A 20,933-nucleotide genomic window follows, 5' to 3' on the forward strand; every position below is an offset into this window, starting at 1 on the left:
CTATTTCTTTTTCTAAAATAGGACTGTTTAGGACATTTACTTCTTCCTCTGTTAATCTGGGCAATAATCTAGTATATTTTTTAAGGTATTCTTCCATTTCAGTTAAGTTGTTGAATTTATTGGTATAAAGTTGGGCAAAGTAACTCCTAATTATTGCTCTAATTTCCTCTTCGTTAATGGCGAGTTCTCCCTTTTCATTTTTAAGACTAACAATGTGATTTTCCTCTTTCCTTTTTTTAATCAGATTTACCAAGGGCTTGTCTATTTTGTTGGTTTTTTCATAGAACCAACTCTTAGTTTTATTAATTAATTCAATAGTTCTTTTACTTTCAATTTTATTGATCTCTCCTTTTATTTTTAGAATTTCAAGTTTAGTGTTTGACTGGAGTTTTTAATTTGTTACTTTTCTAGCATTTTTAGTTGCAAGCCCAATTCATTAACCTTCTCTTTCTCTATTTTATGCAAGTAGATCTCTAGAGATATGAAATTTCCCCTTATTACTGCTTTGACTGCATCCCACACATTTTGGCATAACGTCTCATTATTGTCAGTTTCTTGGGTGAAGTTATTAATTATATCTATGATTTGCTGTTTCATCCAATCATTCTTTAATATGAGATTATTTAGTTTCCAATTATTTTTTGGTCTATTTTTCCCCTGGCTTTTTGTTGAATGTAATTTTCATTGCATCGTGTTCTGAAAAGGATGCATTTACTATTTCAGCCTTACTGCATTTGAGTTTGAGGTTTTTATGTCCTAATATATAGTCATTTTTTGTATAGGTTCCATGAACTACTGAAAACAAAGTGTACTCCTTTCTGTCTCCATTTTGTTTTCTCTAGAGATCTATCATATCTAACTTTTCTAATATTCTATTTACTTCTTTGACTTCTTTCTTATTTATTTTGTGGTTTGATTTATCTAATTCTGAGAGTGCAAGGTTGAGATCTCCCCATCATTATAATTTTGCTGTCTATTTCTTCTTGCAGCTCTCTTAATTTCTCTTTTAAGAATTTAGATGCTACACCACGGTGCATATATGTTTAATATTGATATTGCTTCATTATCTATGCTACCCTTTACCAAGATATAGTGCCCTTCCTTATCTTTTTTAATTCGATCAATTTTTGTTTTTGCTTGATCTGAGATCAGGATGGCTACCCCTGCTTTTTTGACTTTACCTTAAATAATAGATTCTGCTCCAACCTTTTACCTTTACTCTGTAGGTATCTCCTTGCTTCAGGTGTGTTTCCTGTAAACAACTTATTGTAGGATTCTGGCTTTTAATCCATTCTGCTAACTGCTTCTTCTTTATGGGGGGGTTTACCCCGTTCACATTTATGCTTTATATTACCAATTCTGTATTACTTACCATCTTGTTATACCCTGTTTATGCTTTTCTCCCTTCTTTCCCTCTTACCCCCCTCCCCAATATTAAACTTGTGAGCACCACTTGCTTCTCACAGCCCTCCCTTTTTAGTATCCCTCCCCCACCTTAGAGTTTTCCCCCTATCTTATTCCTTTCCCTCACAGTTTCCATATTCTCTTCCAATTAGCTTATTCCTTCCCTTTTCCCTTTTCCCTTCCCACTTTTCAATGAGGTGGGAGAAGTTTCACCATAAATTGAATATGTCTAAATTTTTTCTCTTTAAGCCAATTCTGATGGCAGTAAGATACCCACTATATTCATCCCCCTCCATTCTTTCCCTCAGATATAATAGGTTTCCTTTGCCTCTTTGTGAGATGTAGTTCCACAACTTTACCCTTTTTCTGGTACAATGTTCTTTCAACCTCTAGTTTCTAGAAGAAGGTATACATGTATTCTTTATACATCTTTATAGCAGAAATATAGTTCCCAAGATTTCTTTTTACCTTTTTAGGTTTCTCTTGAGTTCTATATTTGTAAATCAAACTTTTTGTTAAGTTCTATTTTTTTCATCAAAAATAGGTGAAATTCACTTATTTTGTTGAATGTCCATCTTCTTCCCTGGAAAAAGATGCTCATTCTGGCTGGGTAAATTATTTTTGGTTGCATACTGAGTTCCTTAGCCTTTTGGAATATTATATTCCAAACCCTTCAATCTTTTAATGTGGATGCTGCTACATCCTGGGTAATCCTTATTGTGGATCCTCTCTGTTTGAATTGTTTTTTTTCTAGCTTCATCTGAACGTTCTGGCATTTGGCCACTATATTTCTTGGGGTTTTGATTTTAGGATCCCTTTCAGTAGGTGATCAATGAATTCTTTCAATGTGTATTTTACCCTCTGTTTCTATAACTTCTGGGCAGTTCTCTTTGATAATTTCCTGGATAATAGTGTCCAGGCTCTTTTTTCCATCATATTTTTCCAGGAGTCCAATAATTCTCAGATTGTCTCTCTTAGATCTATTTTCCAGGTCTGTTGTTTTTCTAAGAAGGTATTTGGCATTTTTTTCCATTGTTTGATTTTTTTGGTTTTGCTTGACTGATTCTTGTTGTCTCCTCAAGTCATTCAATTCCATTTGTTCAATTCTGATTTTCAATGAAGTCTTTTCTTCACTCACTTTTTTATATCTTTTTCTAATTGTCCAATTGAGTTTTTAAGTGAGTTGTTTTGTTCTATGGAATTTTTTCCATTTCACCAATTTTATTTTTTAGAGAGCTATTTTCTGTTTCCAGTTCATTAATTCTATTTTTCAATGATTTGATTTCTTTATCCACTCTGTTTTTAAATGAGTGGGATGACTTCTCCAGACTCTCTTGCCAAGCCTCCCTCTCCTTCCCATTTTTCTTCTAGCTCTCTTGTGAGAGCCTTTTTAATTTCTTCTATGAGATTCATCTGTGCTGAGGAACAGATGATGTCCTCCTTTGGGGATTCACCTGGAGACAGTCTGTTTTTAGTCTCCTCAGAGTTTAGAGTGTGCTCTCTATCCGTATGAAAGTTGTCAATGGTTAAGGTCCATTTCAATTTCAAAAACAAAGAAACAAACAAACAAAAAAAAAACAACAAAAGGAATCTGCTTTCTTTTTTGGGCTGGGTGGTGTTACCAAGCTTCCTCTACAGCCCGTAGGGGGCAGCAGCAAGGCCCTAACAGCACAGCAATTGTTGTGATGGGCCTGTGCTCTGAAACTCTGAGAGCGTGCTGAGACACTGTGGGGGAGGGGTGGCCAGGTCCTGAGAGACTCCAGCTGTTCGGGTTTGTATCCTTCACCCCTTTTAGCTTCTCTGCTTGTCTGCTCAGCTGTGAGCTGCCTGCTGAACTCTTGCTGCCACTGCCTGCCCTCAGCCTGGGCCCGATCTAAAATCGTCCCCCACCCTTGAGCAAAAACAGACCTTTCCTGGTGAATTTCAAGGATGTGTTCTCTTGGTAATTATTTGTGGGGTTTTTTCAGTCAAGCATTAATTCAGAGGCTTGTCTTGAAATGAATTCTGAGAGAAAATGCAGAGCTTACGCAGCTGTGTGCCTCCTCTCCGCCATCTTGGCTGGAAGTCTGGCAATTTTCTTTTATGGTTTCCTGTAGGATTATGTCTAGGCCCTTTTTTCATCATGGCTTTCAGGAAGTCCAATAATCCTTACATTGTCTCTCCTAGATCTATTTTTAGGACAGTTGTTTTTCCTAGGAAGTATTTCATATTTCTTTCTATTTTGTTTTCATTTTTTTGGTTCTATTCAATTCTTAAAGTCTTATTAAATCATTCACTTTCATTTGTTCAATTCTACTTTTTAGTGTATTATTTTCTTCAGTTACCCTTTTAAGCTTCTTTTGAATTTGATGAATTGGATTGTCTTGTTAGTTGAATTTTTTTTCCACTTCACAAATTCTGTTTTTCAACAAATTGGTATCTTTTTTCATATTTATTTTGTAAGGAGTTATATGCTTTTTCCATTTCATCAAATCCATTTTTAAGGAATTTTCTTTAAGTAATTTCTGTTTTTCCTTTTCCATACCCTCTTGAAAAGATTTTATTTCATTTCTACATTTTTCTTCTAACTTTCTCTATTTTTCCCTGAGGCAATTGGAGTTAATTGACTTGCTCAGGATCACACAGCTAGGAAGTGTTAAGTGTCTGAGACTAGATTTGAACTCAGGTCCTCTTGACTTCAGAGCTGGTGATCTATTCACTGCTCTACCTAGCTGTCCCCTAACTCTCTTTTCAGATCCTTTTTGAAATCTTCCAAGAAGATCTTGTGAAAATCATCTCATATTTTCCTTTGAGGCTTCATCTGGAGTTAATTTGCCTTGGGAACCTAAGGGTTTGAGGTCTGTTATCTCTCTCCATAAAAGTTCTCTATGGTCAGAGTTCTTTTTACATTTTGCTTTTTACTTTTTACTTTTCATTTTTTTGCTTTTAAAAGATCTACTCTTAAGACAAAGGAGTAACAGCTTCCTTGGTTTGCCCTGAGGCTGATGTTTCTGACTGACTTCTAGTCTTGGATAATCAGCCAGGTGCTAAGTTCTTCTGGGACTCAGCTGCTTACAATTTGGCTTCTGTATTGGCTTTTGGGTGCTTTGTAGCAAATATATTAAATCACCCACTTGCAACCAGGTTAGAGTAGCCTAAGAGACTCAGAAATGTTTCCCCAGCTCCTTGTCTCAGGCTCCCTATGCTGCAGTCTGGGCTCAGCAGACTGTTCCTCTGCCTGGTTGAAACATACCTGTTTTTAAGTTCTTCCAAGGTATCTTTTTCTAGAAATGTGTTGTACTCCAAATATTTGTAGGCTCTGTAGCTTCAAAACCAGTTTATAGGCTTAATCTATTTTTGGTTTGAGAGAAAGGTCAGAGAAAGTCACCGAAAGTCCTTTCTGCTCTCCACCATCTTGGCTCTGCCTTCCCTCCCCCAGTAGGATTTTTGTAAAAAAGAATATTCTTGTAAGAATTTTGATGTGTAAATCCTGACTCTAAGTCTACAAGGAAATTGGAATAACCCCTTGGTATATTATGTTATGTAAGAGATTTTTGTTCAGTTTTGAAATGAAGAGGCTATAATGTCACTTCCAGTTGTAAAATTTTGACTTAAAGAAGGGCAAAAATAATTCCAGATAATTTTTTAGAACTTTTAGGAGGGAGAAATCACTTTTAGATACTAAGATCACTTTTAGATAAGATAAAAGATATAAAATGTTTTATAGAGGATATGGCCCCTGAAGTGTGCTTTACTAGGAGAGAATGATGTCAATAGACAGTGATGAAAAAATATCACATTTCAGATGAGCCATACTGTGAGCAAACACTTAAAGGTGTTTGTAGAACATATAAAAAGACTGAGGGAAATTCTTGCTATCTAGAACTTGAATACATGAGCAGTAGCATCTTGAATTAAAGCTGGAACATTTTTACCTTGATTGTGTCTTCTCCTTCTCCTTCTCTTACTCCTTCCCCTTTCCCCTCTCTCTTCCTCCTCCCCTCTTTTCCCTCCCTCTTCCCCTTCTCCTCTCCCCCTTCCCTCTTCCTCCTTCCCTCTTCCTCCTCCTTCTTCTTCTTTCTTCCTGAGGCAATTGGGGTTAAGTGACTTGTCCTGGGTCACACAATCAGGAAATGTTAAGTGTTTTAGGCCAGATTTGAACCCAGGCTGAGGCCAAATTTGAACTCAGGATTGTGTCTTAAAGGCTTAGAAATTTGTATATGGTCATGGCTATTTTCCATAGGAAAAATGTAAATACATAAAGTGAATGTCATAGTCATTAGTCATTTATTCCACACTATACATCAGGATAGCACTGTAGATATAGGTCATATAGACCCCTCTGGCTAATATCTATTGAAAATATTGAGATGCAGTTTTTAGAATTTCTGTAAACCTTGTCAGAAACAATATAAAGCCCTTTTGTTTGATCAGGCTTTGATTTCATTTGTTAATGAGCTTTACTAGATACAGATGTACCTTCAAAAATAGAGTAAGTACTTCCCCCCCACCCCCACTATTCTTGTTGCTTAGAAAGAACTACCACATATTAGAAAGGGACAACTTGCTAATTCCTAATACTGACAGTTGAAACTTGCAAACATTGTAAAATTAGTTCAGTAAATGGTACAACAGAGTGCTCTTGGAGTGAAAAAAAGATCTGAGTTCAAATCATGCCTCAGAAACTTATTAGCTGTATGACCCTGGACAAGTCACTTAAACTTCCATTTCCTTCAAATTCCTTATCTGTAAAATGGTAATAACACAAGGACCTACTTCTCAGGGTGATTGAGAAGATCATATAATAATTGTAAATTATTTGGCACTGTGCTTGGTTAAAAAGCAGATGCTATGTAAACATAAGTACAAGTAGTAATATCAAAAATCTAAAGCTAGGTCAATGTCATTTTAGCTTTTCAGCAGATGCTTTAAATATATAACTATTTTTGAAATATCAGCTTCTCAGTTTATTTTCATAAATTCTTTTTTATGAGAGGAAAGTCTTTCAACATTTTAGATCAAATATCCCTTTTCACTTTATGCTATTTCTATTCACAAATCTATGATCCAACCAAAGTAGATCTTTTATTGTTTCCTGAATATATCATGTTTTCCTTCTCGTGTGCTTTTATTCATGCTATTTTCTTACATGTTGAATTGCTCCAAAAGTTACCTCTCTCCCATTAAAAATCCACAATACTTTACACTTTACTTGTTCACATGACAAAATTGTATTTTGTTCTTTAGTAAAGATAGACACCATGTTCTCTTTGTATCTCTAGAGCCTAGATTGTATTATTGACAGCACCTGGCAATTGAATATAATCAGAGCATTTAGAGGTCTTTTGAAATGTCTTGTATTTGATACAGACATGATATATCATACTTTGATTTTTATTTTATTGTAAGCAGTAAAAAAAAAATCTTTGAATGGTACTTTTCTAACAAAGCAAAACTTTTTTTTCTGAATCCCTTGTATTACTTAGAATTCCATGAATTACTTCCTTAAATTAGTCAGATTTTAGGCAAAGAAAGAGTGCTTTGTTTTTAGACATTCAAAAAAGAATATCTATTAAAAAACCTTGCCTCACAAGCTAGGATTCATGTCTTTGGGGATATCAGTACCTCAGAACAACCTTAAAAGACAATGGCCACCTATTGAACTTGTGCACCAATATAGATCATGCTCTGTTTCTTGACCACAAAAAAAGCATTGTTTAATATAGGAAATTTAATCTGATGTATTAAACTATTCAGTCTAAATTAGAACTCTTTCAAAAGTAGGTTAATATGGATAATGTTGATGTCACAACTTCGAAACCATCAACTGAAATGAGTCTTATGTCTTGTAATATGTGATGTCTTCCAATACTATTTGAAGAATACATTTTACTTAATTTAATAAACCCGAAAACTGTTATTCACTTTATAGATCCAACAAATTCAGCTCCATCTATTCTTGATGGATTTGACCATCGAAAAGCCATGGCAGGGCAGCGTGTGGAGCTACCCTGTAAAGCATTTGGGCACCCAGAGCCAAATTACCATTGGCTGAAGGATAACATGCCCCTAGAGGTTGTAGGAAGGTTTCAGAAGACAGTGACAGGGTTGCTGATTGAGAACTCTCGTCCTTCAGACTCTGGCAGCTACGTGTGTGAAGTGTCAAACAGATATGGAACTGCAAAGGTGATAGGTCACCTTTATGTAAAACGTAAGTAGGATTCCCGTTTGCCTAAGCACCAGCAATGCATTTACTTTGAGTAATACATTGTTAGAAGCAAAAGTAATTTTTGATTAAGCCAATTTCTATGGATTTCTATGGATTTGGTTTCTGGGTGGGAGAACTACATAATATAGAATTACTCTCCTTTGCCAGGAAAAAATGTCTTGGTGAAAACCTAATTTAAACATACCAATCAGTTTTCATATGCTATCCTGTATTTTAAAATAGTCAAAGCTAGCATATGGGATAATTTAAAAATGTTTACAAAAAGCTTATGGATAAATTAAAAGTAGCTTTGAAAAATCTAAATAAAAAAATGATCACAACATAATTTTGAAATATATTCTTGAGAATCTGTAGCCTATCCCTCTATTAAAATTAAAAAGGGAATTTGTTGATTAGAACAGCAGTGAATAATCTATTTATTAAATTCACAACAATTTTCTCATAAAATAAAAGGGTTATGATTAATATGATTAAAGCTTGTTATAAAGTAATGTTTTTCATTTTTAATGAAGTAAACTATCATTAAAGATATCCTCAGAGCAATAACATTTTACAAGCTTTCTAGTAGTGAATATTTCTTAGTTTTAGAACATTCTTACATGTTTTGTTCACATTGTTCCTTCCTCTGCTTGAATTGGTTAACACACAGGTTTAAAATGTGCTATCTGTGAATATATTGCCTGGAAATATTCTAAATATTCCTTAGAATTTTCACTGGGACATGGTTTCCTTGGAAAGTTTATCATATTTCTAGAATTTTCTCTGGGTTGTATACAAATCTTTTTCTAAATTAGTATTACCAAGTCCTCTCTGTTTCTTAATCATTTGTGTCACAAAGCAAATGGAATGCTATAATATTATCTTGTTCTTCTCTCTTTTCATGTATGTAATAATAATTAAAATTTATATAGCACAGCAAGGTTTGTAAGGTACTGCATATGACTTATTTTATTTGATCTGCAAAACAACCTTGTGAGATGTGTTATACTATTATTTATACTTTAAAGATGATGAAACTGAGGCCAGTAAAGGTCTATATCCCTCAGAGAGATCAAAGAGCTGTTTATTTTTTAGCATTCTTAACATAAGAAATGGAGTAAATACTTTTAGCTATTTATTTTTTCCTATCCAAAACAATTTCATACAATATTTTGTTTCTAAAAGAATCTTTTCTTCTAAAAACTCGAACCACTATATTTAATTCAGTCAACCTATGAGGTAAGTGCATCAAAAAGAATATAGATTTTGCTTTAGTAAACTTTCCCCCCATATACTTAAAGAAAGAATAACAATTAAGTAAATCACACAAAACTGAGTTATTTTTATAATGACTGAAATTTTTAAAAATATCACTTGTTCCAATTTAAAAGCAACAATTAGTCAGACTGAATAATATTATATTGTACATCTCATTCCTCATAATTCGTTTGCTGATACTGGCTGTCCTAATAATGCATAATTGAGAACGCTTGCCACTGCATCAGGGTTGCTCTTCCATATCTAAATTGTTGCTTTTCTATTTCTATTTATAGACAACTATATCTTTTGAACCCATTCTGTTATTCAGATCTTATTATCGAATATGGTCCAAACAATATGACACTATTATAAATCTTTATTTAATTTACACTGTAAATTACTTGCTGGACTTGAAGATGTAGAAAGCTTTATTTTTTTTCTGGGAATGTCCTTCTAAAATCATTCATTAATTTTTTAATTGCTTTAGATGAGACAATAAAGAAAACTAACCATATTGTCTCATATAAATTAATATTTCCAAATAATAGAACTACTTTAGTAGAACTATTCATTTCAAACATTTTTTTTCTTCAAATTCTCAATATTCTAGAGTAGCAAATTTTGATGTCAAATGATATCAACTATTCTAAGATAACTTGTTCATAAATACCCTTTTCTTTGTGCATAAACTAGTAAACTATCTCCTAAATCAATAAGATTTATTAAATATTATAATACAGATATTTACTTTGGTATCTTATATTAATACTTTTAAATCATTTCAAAATTTCTGGAAGTGGATTAGGTGAATATGTTAACTCAGTAAATTAGATTGTTCTTATGACTAAGGAGTACCAGGTTGTAGAGTCTATCCAGGTCTAGGCCATATAAATATGGACTAAAACAAAATATGTGTCCTATGGCTACCATCTGTATTTTTGATCTTGGCTATTTCTTTTACATACCATTAGCCTCAGAGAGAAAACAAACAAAACAACTACTTGTTTATGAAATTGTAAGTTTATTGATGACACAATCCAAATCTATCAGCATCATTGCAACTCTAAGTACATTTTTTTTTGATAGTGACTTAGAAATCAACTCTGTTATAACCCATCTTAAATATGATCACTTTCTGTGGCACCATGAAGAAGAATGAAGGTTAAGAAGTAATCATACATATTTTATTTAAAGTACTGATCATAAGTATTTAAATCTATTAACCAAAGTTTTCAATATTCTTATGAATGGATTATGAATATGATTACTGAGAATTCTGGTAAAGTAATATTTAATTAAATGCTTCTTTTCTTCCCTTGTCTTTCTTTTTTTCAAAATCCTTAGAGCCACTAAAAGCCACAATAAGTCCAAGGAAAGTAAAGAGCAGTGTTGGTAGCCAGGTTTCATTGTCATGTAGTGTTACTGGAAGTGAGGATCAGGAACTCTCCTGGTACCGAAATGGTGAAATTCTCAAGCCTGGGAAGAATGTACGAATTACAGGGATCAACCATGAAAAACTTATAATGGATCACATGGTTAAAAGTGATGGTGGTGCCTACCAGTGCTTTGTTCGAAAGGACAAAATGTCTGCTCAAGACTATGTTCAAGTAATGCTTGAAGGTTAGTTTATCAGCTTTTGAGAATATGGTAAAAATACAATCTGATGATGTGATAATGCAAAAAGGAAACTCAAAGATGGACATTCTATACTATTATTAGTTATTGTTATAATATAATCAATATTACAATAATAAGTTCTAAGTCTCCTTTTCACCATTTATTTACTGAACTTTTTGTTGAAGTTGGAAATATGAATAGAATTATATATCTAGCAAAAAGAAGTATTTGGTAGATGTAATAGATGTGATATCTATTCACTTTTATGAAGTTATTTAATAAGTTCAACATGTGTCAACAATAATCTGCTAAATCTAGAATACATTAAAACCAGTTTATTGAGATTTTTCACATCTTATCTGTGCAAGTGTGATCACAAAATTAGTGTTTATCTGAATAAGAAACTGCTGTTTATTCTCAAGCTTCATCTAATGAAGTTTGTGGCAGCTGACTTTGTGTGAAGTTGTGATTACATGAGATGCAACAGACAAATAATTTATAATAGTTAAATCTTTAAGACTGTCAATTATATCAATTTTTTGAAAAGCAGTTGCCATATATAGTGTATTAGTATCATAGGTTCCTTAGGATGACAGAATATCAATTTGAATCTGCATATTAATGTTTTACCTTTAAATTGAGGAGAGAATTAGTTCTTATCACTTAATAAATTGACTTTGAGACTCATTTGTATTTTTGTCAGTGATTAAACTAATACAGTTAAAGGAATACCCCCCAAAATACCCATGCATGAAAAGTGTGGCAAAATATATCACAGCCCATGAGTGTTTCTGTTTTCACATTCCTAAGTAATGTTCAAGGAATAGAAATAGGATAGCTGATGATGCTCTTATTTCGATCTAAGCTTTTGATTCCATTTACTAAGTCTTTTAAGAGAAAATTAGAATTAGGAGAAGGCTATAGTGATAATTTTCTAGGATATTCACATTAAATAATGTATATAGTTTTCCATATAATTCAATGCAGAAAGTAATTGTTTTACACAGAGACAATTAAGGTGCTTAGCAAACATTGCATGGTCACTTTTTATAGATTTCATAGAAAAAGAAGTTAATTGTCTTGGTCCAGTTCAGCAACCATCTCCTTTGACTAAGAATATTTAAAGAATATATTAATAATTTACAATGATGTCCAAATAGTACAGATTATCAAAAATATCAAAAGGAAAGATTTCAGAACACTCATCTGATAAAGAAAATAATATTTGTTTTCATCTTTTTAATACCTCCAGACACATAGCTATTCTTGTCCCAGACACAATAGCACACATACACTCAACCACAAATACATACATGCAGCTGTTACTTGATTTTTGTAAAAGGAAGAGTTTCTTAGTGGACATAATTTGATTATTTTAAATTGACAATTGCTCTATGTCAGTTTTCATTCAAGATTTCATCCTCTGAAAGACAGTGTTAAAATGCAGAAAGAGATTTGATATTTTATTTTTATGGGCATGTATATATTCACATATGCATATGTGTGTGTGTGTGTATGTGTGTGTGTGCGCGCACATGCGCGCATGCTTTAAGCTTCGAGGAATATAGTGAGACAGGAAGATTTACTGAAGGTTTAGGATGTTTTTTGTTTCTTTTTTATTCTATTTATTTGCTTAAAAATTATTGTTAAGTCCTATAGCTGACCATCAATGAGATACTTTCAAATATTCTACAAATTTCACATTCACTCTTATTGTTCATTAAATTTTCTGCATATTTGCAATTTGAATGGTAGATCCATGAAGATATGTCATCACTATTTAGTCCCTTTTTTCTTGACCCTCTTTTAATTATTGCTCTTAAAGAATCACTTTACTACTTGGGAAAGTAGAAAACAGAAATGTAAGCTAATTATGGAAGTTTACGTATTTTATGTCTAAGGTCTGGATAGAAATGATATTTTTTAATGGGTACTTCTTTAGGAACTGATTCCAAATGTGAATGACTACACTGTATGGAGCATCAGGTCTCCTATATAATACTTATTAGATCTGATCAGTACTACTATTATCCATTATATTTTATATACCACAAATATTGATATAACTCAGTATATCATATAAAAATAGAAGATATAGCAAACAATGGGACTTTTTCTAATATAGTAACATAATTTAATTGCTTTGAAACTATCTTCTAATGAATATTTTAAAATATTTAAAATGTTACTTCTTCCTTCCATAATTCTTTTTCTATCTACAGATGGAACTCCCAAAATTATTTCTGCTTTTAGTGAGAAAGTGGTGAGTCCAGGAGAACCTGTTTCCCTTATGTGCAATGTGAAAGGGACCCCACTGCCCACAATTACATGGACTCTAGATGATGACCCAATACTTAAGGGTGGCAGTCATCGTATCAGCCAGATTATCACTTCTGAAGGCAATGTGGTCAGCTACCTGAATATTTCTAATACTCAGGTTCGGGATGGTGGAGTCTATCGCTGTACTGCCAACAACTCTGCAGGAGTCGTCCTATACCAGGCTCGAATAAACGTAAGAGGTGCTTGTCAAATCAGCTCCTCAAAACACACACACACACACACACACACACACATGCATGCACATACATGCACATGTATGCACACATACTCCTCCTTTTAATGGACAGGGAAAGACTTCTGTATGCAATAAGCTAAGTGTGTAAATATGAAACAGAATTAACTTTTACTCTTCTCATTTCTTTTCCTTTCCTTCTACTTGGGGATTGCATTCATTTTAAAAATGACATTTTTATTTCTTTTGTCAGATTTTTGCATCTTCCCCTGTAATACTACCTGCCCTTTTAAGCTATTCTTTCAGACTTTTAATTTCTGCTCTCCATGTTTCTTGTTTTATTCCTCATCTTTGGTTCCTACTTTCATAGTGATTCTTCATGTACATGTGTATCTTAACTTACATCTAAAGCTTTATATGGGCTAATATACATTTACACAATACTTTTTATACAGTGTTAAATAATTTATAAATTATATGTATTTTTCATATATAACTTGATTACTCAATATAGCACAGTTTTGCTTTCCTGGTTAATTATTATTTTAAAAATTCTGGCATTTTAAAATAAACAGTTGAGAATAGCATAATTAATGTTTCTATAATTTTTAAATGTGAGAGCTAGAAATCACAAGTATCTCTCCAGCAGAGAATGCTGAAAATTCAGGTTAAAAGATTATTATAGTAAGGTCTAAAGATTGAATTTATTTATATTTATAAGCCAAAGTAATAATGTCTGTTTTTCCTCATTTTGTGTACCATTAAATTATTTTGAAGAGTTTCTTTATGTTTCTCTAGGGCCTGCAAGTATTCGGCCAATGAAAAACATCACTGCAATTGCAGGATGGGATACATACATTCACTGCCGTGTGATTGGTTATCCATACTATTCCATCAAATGGTATAAGAATTCCAACCTGCTTCCTTTTAACCACCGTCAAGTGGCTTTTGAGAACAATGGGACTTTGAAACTCTCAGATGTGCAAAAAGAAGTTGATGAGGGTGAATATACTTGCAATGTGCTGGTTCAACCTCAACTCTCCACAAGCCAGAGTGTGCATGTGACTGTGAAAGGTAATAAAAATATTAAAAGTTATTTAAGCCAAAGCTTTACTTCTACTCATATATAAATGACTAAAAATGTCAGGAATTCATAAACATTCATAAAAAATTAATAATGGGATAATAAATAAAAATCCACACTTTTAAAAGATGATATTTTCACTTACCATGGCTAACAAAATGACAGTGCAAGCTGCAATTTTCTTATGACTTTAAATAAAGCTGTATTTACAGAGAGGTTATTCTTCATAATGGTAGTTGGGCTTGATTTTTCATAAGGGAATGCCTTTAAATATCATTTTTATTTCTAAAAAAAATAGCCCCACAGAATTACTTGCTTTTTGTTGTTGTTGTTGTTGTTGTTGTTGTTGATGATGATGATGATGATGAGGTCCTTTAAAAACATATTATTATTGTTTCTGAAAAACAAGTGATCAGATTTTGTAAAATTAAAAAATAAAAACTAATTCAGAAACCTAAAAAAAGGTAAAGAAAGGTATGATGACAGTGTAGATAGCTATTCTTGAATTTGTAGAATCTGGAATTCACTAACTTTTGAAGAAATTATGTGTTCATCCTAGATAAGGGATTTAAAGATCACCTTGCCATTCCCTTGTTTTGTAAATGAGGAATCTGAGATTTGGGGAGATTAAGTGAAATTCTCAGTTTTATATATGTAGAAGTTGTGGGATTTGAATGCAGGTGCTTTGATTTTAAAAGTAGTGATTTTGCAACACTTTATAATTTAAAAACACTTCCAATGTCATACATCTAGTTAACTGTAAAACTATGATTAACCAGGCTTTCTTGACTGGTTCTGAAACAAGAATAAAATTATTAATTTGAAATTATGGAAATTATTAATTAGTATTACAACCTCAACAACTTTGTAGTTAAAGGATATGTTGGTAAAGTAGAAGATCTGGCAAATATTACTAAAATGAAAATCTTTGTTTAAAAAACAAAGCAGATTGTACCTGTTGATATTGATTTTGTCTGAGATCTAGACAAGACAAGTAAGAAGAAAAAAATCACCGAAAAGCTGCCACAAGATTATAAATTTTTTTAATATGGCAACTCTGGAGGGTTTGTGAGTCATATCATTTGTAAAGACGTATAAGAGAAAATTAAAGAGGGACAAATTTTAATATGTATTATATAAGGATGGGAGGTGTGGGTTCTATAGGATCTTCCAGATAGAATCAATCAATTTCACTTGGTACATAGGGAATTTATACTACAACAAAAAGTAGAATGTGATAAAGAAATACAAGGATTGCAAACAAAATGATATAAAAGATTCAAAGAAAAAGAGACCATGTTCACTCAGGAAGAATCAAAATTTTCATTCTTTTGATAACATCTAATCCTTTTATTTTGCTTGTAAAATTATGAATCTTTATTAGAGTAAAAAAGAGGTGGCACTTTGTTAGAGATTGTAGTAAAGGAACATAGGATAGATAAGGAACTCATGAAGGAGACAATATGGGGCAGCAGGGGAAAAAATACTTCCTCTGAAGTCAGATTTTTTAAGATCAGATATTGCCTGTGGCATTTAACTACTTGTACTATATTAGGCAAATCACTTGTCCTCCCTGGGTTTTACTTTGTACCTCTGTAAAATAAGAGAGTAACCCTAAATAATCTGTGGTTTCTTATAGCTATTATATATAGATATATAGAGATAAATAGATAGATATTAGGTATGACTTTTAATTTTCTCAGTTAAGAAAAATGGAGATGTAGATTTCTGTTGAAAGAAAAAATGAGAGGGGCGGAGCCAAGATGGTGGAGAAGGCACATGTGACTTTCTAAGCTCCTTTCATCCCCTCACAACCAACTATTAAATTCAGCCTCAAAAATAGCCCTTGATTGCTAAAATTCATGAAGATTAGAAGTATACAACTTACCAGCCAAAGATACTCTGGAAGATCACCTGGAAAGGTTTGTCCTGAGGGGCCAGGAACAGATCAGCACAGGCAGGGAGAGACTAATGTCCTGAGGGGCAGGAGTGATCTCTGTGGCTAGAAAAGTTATAGAGACAGCTCTGCTATAGGCTAACTGCTCTGCCTTGATTATAAAGCAGTAAACCAGCAGAGAAATTGAAGCCTAAAACAGAGAGTACTCTTAAAAAAAAATGGAAGAACCTAACAAGATCTGGCTGCAACCACTCAAAACTGGAAGTGACTTAGGCAGACCTGTAATACAGCCCTGCAGCAACATCCTGCAGTAGTGGGCTTTTGCAGGGGCAGTTACAAATCTGCACAGCAGGGGAACATAGCCAGGGCAGCCTTTAATCTGCACAGTGGGGACCTCGGACTGAAGCAATAGAACTTGCCCATCAAGACTGTGCTTCCCTGAGCAGGGACACTTCTGGTCCCTACAAGGCTCTTCACTGCTCAGCCGATAATACCCACAGCCGCAGGGCGGGATTTGGCTTGGGGTAGTGAAACTTTCATTGCTCATTATCTAGCCCCAGGGCAGCAGGGTTCTTTGCAGGGCACTTTCCCAGCTCAACCCTGCAGGCCTAAGTTACTTCGGGTGGGGAACACTTTTCCAGGGCACTCCAGTATCTCACTGCTCTTTGTAGCTGGTTGGCAGGACAGCTACCCATCCATACTCCTATTACTGCTCTGCAGAAGAAGCTGGTAACCTCCTGGCCCTGAAGGCAGACCCTACAGGCTTTAAAAAATGAGTAAGAAAATCAAAAGGATGATTGATAGCTTCTATACAGAAAGAGAGCAGCTTTTCAACTCCGAGGAGACCAATAGCAGACAGCCTCCAGACAATTGTTGGTCCCCAATACAACAGGCTCTCCTAAAAGAGACTATTAAAAAGCTTTAAAAAGAACTAGAAGAAAAATGGGGAAAGAAAAGAGAAGCTATGTAAGAGAGCAACAACTTCCTGAAATGTGAATTGGAAAAGGTAAAAAAAAACTCCCAGGAAGTTCAGGGACACAGAATTTGTGATTTGGAAAAAGAAAATAACTCACTAAAAAAAAATAGTGAAATAGAAAAAAATTCCATAGAGCAAAACAACTCATTTAAAAACTCAATTAGACATATACAAAAAGAAGTAAAAAAAGCTATTGAAGGAAATGACTCACTAAAAATCAGAACTGAACAAATAGAAATGACTGATTTATTGAGACATCAAGAATCAGTGGAGCAAAACTAAAAAAATGAAAGACTGGAAAAAAATGTTTACTTGGAAAAACAGCAGACCTGAAAATAGATCTAGGAGAGATAATCTGAAGATCATTGGAGTACCCGAAATTTTTGATGAAAAAAACACCCTAGATACTATTATATAGGAAATCATCAAAGAGAACTGCCCAGAAATAATAGAACCAGAAGGTAAAATAGGTGTTGAAAGAATTCATCGAACACCTGAAAACGACCCTAAAATAAAAACTCCAAGGAATATTGTAGTCAAATTTCAGAATTTTCAGACTAAAGAAAAAATATTACAAGTAGTCAGGAAAAAACAATTCAAATACTGAGGTGCCACAATAATGGTCACTCAAGATCTGGCTGCCTCAACATGAAAGGATCAAAGGGCCTGGAATCTGATATTCCGAAAGGCAAAAGAACTTGGAATGCAGCCAAGAATAAACTACTCAGCTAAGCTGAGCATTTTTTTTCCATGGAAGAAGATGGACATTTAATGAAACAGAGGAATTCCATTTGTTTCTAAGGAAAAAAAAACAGATTTAAATAAAAAATTTTATCTCCAACCACAGGACTCAAGAGAAGTAGAAAAAGGTAAAAGGAACTCTTGAGAACAGTATTTCTGTTGTGGATATACATTAAAAAACACATGTATAATTTGATTTTACTGATACAACATAAAAAACGGGAAGTAGAAATAGAAAGGGGATAGTGTCAGAAAAAGGGAAAAGGGGAGATAAAAAGAGGAAACCTACATCCCACAATGAGGCAAAGGAAATCTATCATATATGAGGCAATTTAGAGAAGGGGAAGAACATTGCGTGAATCTTACTCTCATCAGAGTTGGCTCAAAGAGGAAATAATTGACATATTTGAGTTACAGAGAATCTTCTCTCACCTTATTAAAAAGTGAGAAAGGAAAAGGGAAAAGGAAAAAGAGTAATAAGGGAAGGGTACAAGAAAGGGGAAGGGATTCAAAGGGAGGAGGGAAGGATCCTAAAAAGGGAGAGCTGCGTGATGCAAGTAGGACCCATAAGTTTAATACTAAGGAAGGGAGTAAGGGGGGCAAGAAAAAAGAAAAGCGTAATCTGGGAATATTAGGATGGCAGGAAATACAGAATTAGTAATTTTAACCATAAATGTGAATGGGATAAACTCTCCCATAAAGCAGAGGTGGATAGCAGACTGGATCAAAAGCCAGAACCCTGTAATATGTTGTTTACAGGAAACACATTTAAAATAGGGAGATACATACAGAGTAAAGGTAAAAGGCTGGAGCAGAATCTATTATGCTTCAGGTGAAGTAAAAAAAGCAGGGGTAGCCATCCTTATCTCAGATCAAGCAAAAGCAAAAACTTATCTAATCAAAAGAGATAAAGAAGGAAATTATATCTTGCTAAAGGGTACTAGACAAGAAAGTTATATCAATATTAAACATATATGTACCAAGTGGTATAGCATCAATTTCCTAAAAGAGAAGTTAAGAGAGTTGCAAGAAGAAATAGACAGCAAAACTATAATAGTGGGAGATCTCAATCTTGCACTCTCAGAATTAGACAAATCAAAGCACAAAACAAACGAGAAAGAAATTAAAGAGGTAAATAGAAAAATTAGGTATGATAGATCATTGGAGAAAACTGAATGGTGACAGAAAGGAGTATACTTTCTTCTCAGCAGTTAATGGAACCTACACAAAAAAAGATCATATATTAGGACATAACAACCTCAAAATTAAATGCAGGAAGGCAGAAATAGTAAATGCTTTCTTTTCAGATCACAATGCAATAAAAACTACATTCAACAAAAAGTTAGGGGTAAATAGACCAAAAGTAATTGGAAACTAAATAATCTCATCTTAAAGAATGATTGGGTGAAACAGCAAATTATTGTCACAATTAATAATTTCACTCAAGATGAGACATCATACCAAAATTTATGGGATGCAGCCAAAGTGGTAATAAGGGGAAATTTTATATCTTTAGAGGTTTACTTGAATAAAATAGAGAAAGAGAAGATCAATGAATTGTGCTTTCAACTTAAAAAACTAGAAAAAAGACCAAATTAAAAATCCTCAATCAAATACTAAGCTTGAAATTCTAAAATTAAAAAGAGAAATTAATAATATTGAAAGTAAAAACAAAACTATTGAATTAATAAAACTAAGAGTTGGTTTTATGAAAAATTCAATAAAACATATAAACCTTTGGTAAATCTGATTAGAAAAAGGAAAGAGGAAAATCAAATTGTTAGTCTTAAAAATGAAAAGGGGGAACTTTCCACCAATGAAGAAGAAATTAGAACAATAATAAGGAGTTACTTTGCTAACTTATGCCAATAAATTTGGTAACCTAAGTGAAATGGATGACTACCTCCAAAAATATAGGCTTCCCAGATTAACAGAGGAGGAAGTAAATTGCTTAAATAGTCCCATTTCAGAAAAAGAAATAGAACAAGCTATTAATCAAATCTCTAAGAAAAAAATCCCCAGGACCAAATGGATTTACATATGAATTCTACCAAACATTTAAAGAACAATTAGCCCCAATGCTATAGAGGCTATTTGAAAAGATAGGGAATGAAGGAGTCCTACCAAATTCCTTTTATGACACAGACATGGTACTGATACCTAAACCAGGTAGGTTGAAAACAGAGAAAGAAAATTGTAGACCAATATCCCTAATGAATATTAATGCTAAAATCTTAAATAAAATATTAGCAAAAAGATTACAAAAAATCACCCCCAGGATAATACATTGTGACCAAGTAGGATTTATACCAGGAATGCAGGGCTGGTTCAATATTAGGAAAACTATTAGCACAATTGACTATATCAATAACTAAATTAACAAAAACCATATGACATCTCAATAGATGTGGGAAAAGCATTTGATAAAATCCAACATCCATTCCTAATAAAAATACTTGAGAGGATAGGAATAAATGGACTTTTCCTTAAAATAGTCAGGAGCATCTATTGAAAACTGTCAGTAAACATCATATGCAATGGGGGGGGGGGGGAACTAGAACCTTTCCCAGTAAGATCAGGAGTGAAGCAAGGGTACCCACTATCACCATTATTATTCAATATTGTACTATAAATGCTAGCCTCAGCAATAAGAGTCAGAGGAATAAAGATCTGAAAATAATATAAAGCTTAATTTTTTAAAAAAAGAATCAATGGAACAGTAAGATAACTTGTAGTCCATATGACCTGTTGTAGACCCTGTTAACAGTGAGTATTGGCAGAACTTGGATGACTAACAAAAATGGAAAGATAAAATCAAGAGTAGAAAGGAATATTAATTTGTTAATTAAAGGTCATGTCAATGAAGGGAGGAAAATAAGATCAGAGAAGGAATGGTGAAATGGAAGAATAAGAAAAAAGAATGGTAGGTCTAAAGGAGTTATACATAAGGAGAGACAAGAAAAGAATATCAGAAATTATATAAGAATTTAAGACTATCTCTGTTATATAAATATCAATTATGATTATTCCTAAAATTCCTATTAGATCTTTCCTTGGATATCTGAAGGAGAGTTAAGCTATAAGACATGCTTTGAAACAAAAGATTTGAACTGCACTGAAAGAGTTTGAGGAGGCTTAAATATGTATGTTTAATTCCCTATACATGAAGGCAGGGATTGAGGAAAGAGGAAGGCTGTTAGTCAAGCATTGAGTAAAAGAAGAACTGACATGGAGATCAGATCATATAAAAAAATC

General features: G+C 33.4%; 1 protein-coding gene across 2 annotated transcripts in view; it reads left to right on the forward strand.

Annotated features, from left to right (window-relative positions):
- Positions 1 to 20,933, forward strand: part of DSCAM (DS cell adhesion molecule) — a 683,895-nt gene that overhangs the window by 263,656 nt on the left and 399,306 nt on the right. For both annotated transcript variants that reach the window (XM_031959192.1, XM_031959191.1), the window contains exons 5-8: positions 7,316 to 7,594; positions 10,196 to 10,471; positions 12,691 to 12,987; positions 13,779 to 14,054. In XM_031959192.1, coding sequence (XP_031815052.1) covers positions 7,316 to 7,594; positions 10,196 to 10,471; positions 12,691 to 12,987; positions 13,779 to 14,054 — 1,128 coding nt within the window. The remainder of the gene's footprint in view (positions 1 to 7,315; positions 7,595 to 10,195; positions 10,472 to 12,690; positions 12,988 to 13,778; positions 14,055 to 20,933) is intronic.

The sequence above is a fragment of the Sarcophilus harrisii genome, chromosome 3 (assembly GCF_902635505.1).
Source record: "Sarcophilus harrisii chromosome 3, mSarHar1.11, whole genome shotgun sequence".
Lineage (NCBI taxonomy): Eukaryota > Metazoa > Chordata > Mammalia > Dasyuromorphia > Dasyuridae > Sarcophilus > Sarcophilus harrisii.